The 8,348-nt window shown below is 32.5% G+C and overlaps 1 protein-coding gene across 1 annotated transcript in view; it reads left to right on the top strand.

Moving 5' to 3' along the window:
* Positions 1-4,717: 4,717 nt before the first annotated feature.
* LOC111692211 overlaps positions 4,718-8,348 on the top strand; it is a 14,457-nt gene continuing 10,826 nt past the window's right edge. The window contains exon 1 of the mRNA XM_023456063.1: positions 4,718-6,641. Coding sequence (XP_023311831.1) covers positions 4,718-6,641 — 1,924 coding nt within the window. The remainder of the gene's footprint in view (positions 6,642-8,348) is intronic.

Genomic DNA, 8,348 nt, shown 5'->3' with positions numbered 1-8,348 from the left:
CCACAGTTACACACATATACTAACATACGAACCAGTACTAAAACGGTCAGGTGGCGGAGAGCGATATTCACAACAACCTTCCATACAGGCAGTCGGGAAACCAAGGGCGAGCATAAAGCCCTCGTACCTCGTGCATGCACCTTGTATACCGCTCATGCGCAGTACGCCACACTTAAAATGCCTATATTTTTTGTTCATTTATGATTACCAAAGGCTCATGTTGAAGCTCCGTTACTATTGTACTGGCAACTTTGCAATAAATGCAATACGCAAAGGGTCAACGATTCTAGATCCGGTCGCCCGAGCTTTGACAATACCTACATTATTCTTACTCAGCTAAACTTACATTATTGTAGTTATAGAAAATAAAATTAGTCTTAACTCGAACTCTCTATCAATAAACATCAAAATATACCTTAAACCCAAGAAGTTAAATCCACATGGCAATCCTGCCCAAAATTTTTTAGAAGATTCCAGTAATTAGAAGATTCCAGGATGTAGTGCATTTGCAAGTGAAGTTTTAAATCAAGCAAAATGGGGAATCAAAATACAAAGGAAGAAATTATAGTGAACCAAAGTAATGGTAGCACTAATCCGCAAATTTGTTCAGCGATAATTATTTCCGGAACAATAGTAATTTTATCGCTTCTAGTGATCTGCTGTTATATTTTGCACTTTCCATCATTTAACTACCAACTGAAAAAGAAGCAGTAATGTAAAAAAATTAAATGAAAATAAAGAAAAAACATTTAAATGTAAAAGAAAAAAACTGTTAAATTAAGTGAAGTGAAGTTTTCTAATCAGAACATCATCCAATATGGAAATGCAGATAAAAATTTTCTACAACCAATCTACAACTTCTACAACTTCTACCTTCTACAAGGTCAGCACCACCGACTTCATCTTCATCAGACCCAAACATCGTCACAGAGTTTACAAGTTAATCAAGTACAGTGAATAAAGTGAAGTGAACAGTGCAATTATATTCTAGTTTTAGCTATAAGATTCCATCATTTTTTGTATTTATGACTTCCTACCAATCTCTTCTGACAATTGTAGAAGAAATTGAAATAATTAACAAAAATTTAAAGAAAGGGGGACCTAACAGAATATACACAGAATCAAGTCTCTTAGAAAAATTAAGTCAAATAAAAAAATTTACAGACAAAATATATTAGAAACATATAATTCTATAGGAAAAACTGTTAGTCTTGCAGATCAATTAATTATAAATGACTTAAAAAAAATTATTACATTACTAAATGATTCTAATAACAAAATTAATCATTTACTACAACTTTGTCTTAAGGAACCTAGTACAAGTACTAAGCCATTTGAGCAATCATCTAGTTTAGTTAAAACAAATTTAAAAGACGTATCTGAAGAGGTAGTTACCAAAATGGAATTTGACTTTAAAGTAGATTCACATGTTATTCCAGAATTTTCCGATGAACCTGATCAGTTATTGATTTTCTCGATACTGCCGAATATTACAATGATTCTCTAAAAGACGAGGCAAATAAACAATTACTATTAACTTTTATTTTAAGAACAAAAATTAAAAATAAAGCAAAAAATGCTCTTGTATGCGATCCTAAAGATTTTGCCGAACTAAAGAAAACTATAACAGATCGTTTTAAACCAATGAAAACACTCGCGTCAGTTCATTCAGAATTAAGTAGAGTCAAACAAGGCCCAAAATCAATTTCTATATACGCATCCGAAATAGAGGCCCTTATTACGGATTTAAATAAAATAAATATATCATCACAAGGCATTGAAGCTCGTAAAATAATAATAAAATTAAATGATCAAGATTCATTAAATTTATTTTAAAATGGCCTCAACAAGGATATTAGAGCCGTTATTTTATCGTCAAGAGTCAAAACATTTAACGAAGCAGTTCAAATAGCATTAGAAGCTGAATTTTCTCAATCATTTAGTCCTCAGAACACTCAAAATGTTTTCCACGTTCAAAGGAAAAAATTTTTTAATCGCGGATATCGAAATAATAATCGTCAAATACGAGGTAATCGAAGTATATCAAATACTTATACTAGAAATAGAAGTGAATATAACAATAACTTCAATAATGTTTCTCAAAACAACTACAACCAACAATTTAGAGGGCACGTAAATAGCAATAACTCATACAGAGGTAGATAATTTAATCGTGGACAATACACAAGTTGTCGACAATCATACCGTCGTAATACTCGGTATATATACACACAATACGTTGAACCGTCGGAAAACTGTCAAGACCAACTCTCTCGATCAAATCAGAGAGCTGTGAGGGAGTTGAATATGATAACAGAAAACTAATATTTCTAACTACCGGTAACACAAATTATATCGAGATATTTTGCGAAATGACAGGCAAACTGACAACTTTTCTAATAGATACCGGAGCAGACATTAGTCTTTGCAAAACACCTTGCGTAAATTCTCATCAAACATACAATCCCAAAACTAAATGTCAGATAGGTGGCATAACAAAGAACAAAACTGAAACTTTTGGCACCACTATGACTAATTTATACATAAATAAACAAACTAAACTAAAACACGAATTTCATTTAGTAAGTGGTGATTTTCCAATTTTAACAGATGGTATAATAGGTAGAGATTTTTTGTCAAAATTTAACTGCAAAATCGATTACAATACCTGGACTTTAAGTATTTTTTATAATCACGAAGAACATATCATTCCTTTAAAAATTAAATTACCCTGTATAAACAAAATTGAGATACCAGCGCGGACAGAAATTGTATGTCCCATAGATAAATATTTTACTGAAGATACTTTAATTTTAAATCAAGAATTAGAAAACGGAATTTTTATTGCTAACACAATAGTTTCAAAATTTGGTGTACCTCATATAAGATTAATTAATACGACTTGTAATGATGTAGTAATTGACGATCTAAAGTTACAAACACAACCGCTATCAGATTACGAAATTTGTACAACAGCGATAAACGAGTACAACAATTCGCAGCTTAGTCATAGAATAACCGTGTTATTCGAGGAACTGAAATTTAATAATGTAGACATGAATGCGTTGGAAACGGTAAAAACTATTTGTAAAGAATACAATGACATTTTTTACTTAAAAGGTGATAATCTTTCAGCCAACAATTTTTACAAACAGAAAATCAGAATATCAGATAATAATCCCGTATACATAAAAAATTATAGATTACCGCAATCACAAAAGGACGAAATCGAAAAGCAAGTAGATAAATTACTCAAAACTGATATAATCGAACACTCTATTAGTCCATATAACTCACCATTATTAGTAGTAAAAAAGTAGTCTAGCACAGGAAAACAAGATTGGCGATTAGTAGTAGAGTTTAGACAATTAAATAAAACAATAATTCAAGATAAATTTTCACTGCCTAATATCAAAGATATATTAGATCAGTTAGGAAGAGCTAAATACTTTTCTACAACAGACTTAGCTAGTTCTTTCCATCAAATAGAATTAGATAGTTTTTCTCGTATGATTACAATAGCAATGTCCGGTTTCAAAACCAGTACATTTATGTATGTAGATGATATTATTGTTTTTGGATGTAGCCATCATAATACAAACCTTATTAATGTTTTTGAAATATGTCAAAAATATAATTTAAAATTAAATCCAACCAATTGTAATTTTTTACAACGAGAAGTGAATTATTTAGGTCATTTAATTTCTAACAAAGGGATTAGTCCAGATCTAAAAAAATACGAAATCGTACAAAATTGTNACCTTATTAATGTTTTTGAAATATGTCAAAAATATAATTTAAAATTAAATCCAACCAATTGTAATTTTTTACAACGAGAAGTGAATTATTTAGGTCATTTAATTTCTAACAAAGGGATTAGTCCAGATCTAAAAAAATACGAAATCGTACAAAATTATCCTATTCCAAAAAATGCGGATGATATTAGACGATTCATTGCATTTTTAAATTATTATCGTAGATTTATACCAAATTTTGCTGATATAGCATACCCTCTAAACAAATTAAGAAAAAATTAGGCATTTAATTGGACGTCAGAATGCGACAAAGCATTTAATATTTTAAAGAAAAAATTAATCGAACCACCCATATTGCAGTAACCTGCAATCATAATTCACTAATAGGAGCTCACACAGGTGTAAAACGAACTCTAAATAAATTAAAATAAAAATATGTGTGGAAAAATATGTCAAAAATGGTAAAAAGGCACGTAAAAAATTGCGAAGAATGTAGAGGAAAGTCGCTAAATCTGGGCTAGGGTTAGTAATATGGGCTATGTAGGTTTCTCGGCTATCTCATGTTGTTTTCTGTAAAAAACTATTGCAAACCTTAGATGGCGATGTTAGACTTTTATAATGTAGATGGCGCTTTTATTACCCGTCGGTAAAATAGAGTTTAACGTTTGTAAGAGTTTTCGTGAGTCACTAAACTTTATCAGGTAAGTTTATTTTGTTTATTGCACGAAAATTATCAGTGTCTTCAAGTCAATTTCTGGACTAACTAGTAACTGACTAATAAGCCTTTAAAGTGTGCATGTGTATTTCTTCCAGATAGTGTCATTTGAACACAATTTTATTTGATGCATAGACCTTGAAATTTTCTAATACGGGCTACCCCATTGCTTTCATTATGGGCCACCGGCCCATATTTAGAACCGATGTGAATTATCTGTTGTTCACAAATAAATATTTCTTTCAGAATGCCTAGGAAAGAAGAAAAAAAAAGAAAGCAATGGGACGAGAGCAATATGGAGCGTGCCATTATAGCTGTTCGACGACACGAAATGGGTACCCTTAAAGCTTCAAAAATCTTTAATGTGCCTCGATCTACTTTGCAACGATCTGCAAAAAAGATCGAACTCAATCCAAGTGAAGCTGCACAAATAAAATTAGGGCGTAAATCTGTATTAGGTAATGACATAGAAAATGAATTAGTTCATTATATTTTAAAGATGGAAGCAAAATTTTACGGGTTGACAAGGAAAGATTTAAGGCGGATGGCTTATAATTTAGCTTTAAGAAATAACATCAAACATCCGTTCGGCGGCGATGCAGCAGGTAAAGCCTGGTTAAGACTTTTCTTAAGACGCCACAAGGAGGTACTTTCTGTGCGACGTCCTACAGGTACCTCATTTGCCCGCGCGAAAGGATTTAATCAGGAAAATGTCGCATCCTTTTTTGACATTTTGGAAAAGGAATACGAGAGAAAATTTTACCCTCCTGATCGCATATTTAATGTTGATGAAACAGGCCTTACAGTTGTGCAAAATAAGATAGCAGAAGTTATAGGACGAAAAGGCAAGAGACAAATTGCATCCTTAACTTTTGCTGAAAGGGGTTCTTTGATAACTCTCATAGCGTCAATGAGTGCCTCTGGCCAATTTATTCCACCAATGATGATATTTCCTCGCAAAAACGAGAATCAACAATTAATGAGGGGAGCTCCACCGGGTGCCATTATGGCAGTACATCCTAGTGGTTGGGTTCAAACTAACATTTTCACTAAGTGGTTCCAACATTTTATTAACATTGTTAAGCCCACACAAGAGTCCCCAGTGTTGCTGATTCTAGACGGACATTATAGCCACACACGTAATATAGATCTGATAGATCTGGCTCGAGCTAATCATGTGACTATAATTGTTTTACCTCCACATTGCACTCATAAGCTACAACCACTAGATAAAACATTTATGGGTGTTCTTAAAGCTTATTACAGCGAGGAAGTAAGAGTCTGGCTACGCCACAATAACCGTGCACTGACTGCATTTGATGTGGCAGAACTCTTTGGCAAAGCCTATTTAAAATCTCAAACTGGAGAAATTGCCGTCAATGGTTTTAAGGCCACCGGGATTTACCCCTTGAACAAAAACCTCTTTTCAGAAGCTGATTTTATTGCTGCCGAAATAGAAGCTGAAAAGAAATCGAGCTGCCCAATCGATCATGACCTTCAGACACTGGATACTTCAAACAGTGAATGTGGAACAGATCAAAATAATTCTTGTGCAGTGCTTTCCTCCCCGATTCCATCAAGATCTGCTACACCATCTGGTGTAATTCCAATGTCCATTCCTACAAGCAGGTTTTACAAAGCACCCCTTCACCCTACAAATCAAAACAATTCTTGTTCAGCTCCTTCTACTTCTATTTCATCAGATTCAAATACACAGATTTCAAATGAAAAGATGTCTTGTGTGAAAACTAAAATGTCTTTTCTTTCGACTGCTTCTACATCGAAAACTGCGCCTTCGCAACAAAAACAAAAATCATTTATATCACCATTTGAAATTTCTCCTGTACCTTCTTTAAAGAAAAAAGCTTCTAATCGTGGACGTAAGACAAGTAAATGCTCCGTAGTGACCTCATCACCGTACAAAGATGAATTGACTCAATCTCTTGAAAGGGTAAAAGGAAAGAAGGTTTTAAAAGTAAAGAAAAATCTTAATGTGGAGGGATCTGTTACCCAAAAGAAGCGGCGCAAGAGGAAGTCATCTAGTTCGAGCAGCGAATCCGAGAAGGAGAACTCTAACACTGGTTTTGTGGCCGCAGATGATGACAGCGACTATAACGAGTTTCCTGATTCCCAAATTCCACCAGAAGATAGTGATGTAAAATGCCTGTTTTGTGAGTCACTTTTCTCAAGTGATTTTCGTGGTGAAATATGGGTTCAATGTCTTATGTGCAACATGTGGGCACATAACGATTGCGCAGGAGCTGAAAAAGTTGACTACGTTTGCGATTTTTGCAGATAAACTCCCTTTTTGTTAACTATTTGAATTAATAAAATACTATTTTTCATAATTTATCTTGTTATTATGACTTATAATATTGATTTTCTTGTTATTTTTTACAGTAGCCCATATTTGGGACCGATTTAAAATTTCCTCAAAAATGCACCCTCAACAATATATCAAATTATCACAACCACAGTTCTTCATATCAAAGTAATCAAGGAAATAGTTCATAAATAACTAATGTATGCATAGGCTAGCGTTTTTGCTTGTGAAATGAAACATGTTTTTTGCGATATATCACACAAAAACAAAAAGGTAGCCCATATTTGGCGAGTTTCCTCTAACAAAAGTAAAATAATCAAGCATAGTGTTGAACCTCTCGTAATTACATAAACTCCTGCAACAAGTTTCGAATCAATTTCAGTGGATACCGTAGGACCATTGAAAATAACTGAAAATAATATGAGATATTTTCTAACTATACAATGTAACTTGACAAAATTTATACAAGCAGTTCCATTGGAAAGTAAAGATGTTAAAACTATATCTAAAGCCTTAGTTGAAGAATTTATGATGAAATTTGGTATTTTTTAAATTTTAAAAACATATTTAGGAACCGAATATGTAAATGAATTTAAAAAATCAATTAATAAACTTTTTCAAATAAAACATTTAACATCAACAGCGTATCACCATGAATCATTAGGTAGTTTAGAGAGAAATCATAAAGTATTAAATGAATATCTTGTTACAAATTCAGCAAATTCTAATTGGGATACATTTTTACCATACTATGTTTTTGCATATAATATAAGACCACACTCAGATACAAACTATTCACCTTACGAATTAGTCTTTGGTAAAATAGCAAATTTACCAAATGAAATTTTCACTAAAGTATCACCAATATAAAACATAGATGATTACGCAAATAAACTTAAATTTAGATCGAATGAAGCTCACAAAAGAGCAGTAGAATTTATTAATAAAGCGAAAGAAAAACGAAAACTCAATTATGATAAACGTACAAATCCATCTAATTTTTCTGTTAAGGACCTAGTCAAGTTAAAAAGAGGTCAAAAGCAAAAATTAGATACCCCGTATACAGGTCCATTTAAAATTATCAGTTAAAATGGCGTTAATTCGACAATTCTGATAGAAAATAAGCATGTTAATGTTCATAATAATGGGTTAATCAGGTATAGAAAAAATTAATATTTAAAACTAATTTGTAATGGTACCATACAATAAATTTTAGTATGTATAAGCATTTTAAAATAAGCATTTAACCATATTGTAAAATTATTACTTTGTAAGAGGGGAAGGTGTACTGTGATTAACCGCTATTTGCAACTTTGCAATAAATGCAATACGCGATGGGTCAAAGATCCTAGATCCGGTCGCCCGAGCAATGACAATACATTATTCTTACTCAGCTAAACTTACATTATTGTAGTTATAGAAAATAAAATTAGTCTTAACTCGAACTCTCTATTAATTAACATCAAAATATACCTTAACCCCAGAAGATAATACCACGTGGCGATCCTGTCGAAAAATTTTTAGAAGATTCCAGTAATTAGAAGATTCCAGGATG

The sequence above is a fragment of the Anoplophora glabripennis genome, unplaced genomic scaffold (assembly GCF_000390285.2).
Source record: "Anoplophora glabripennis isolate ALB-LARVAE unplaced genomic scaffold, Agla_2.0 scaffold823, whole genome shotgun sequence".
NCBI lineage: Eukaryota > Metazoa > Arthropoda > Insecta > Coleoptera > Cerambycidae > Anoplophora > Anoplophora glabripennis.
This window is presented reverse-complemented; position numbering and strand designations above follow the sequence as displayed.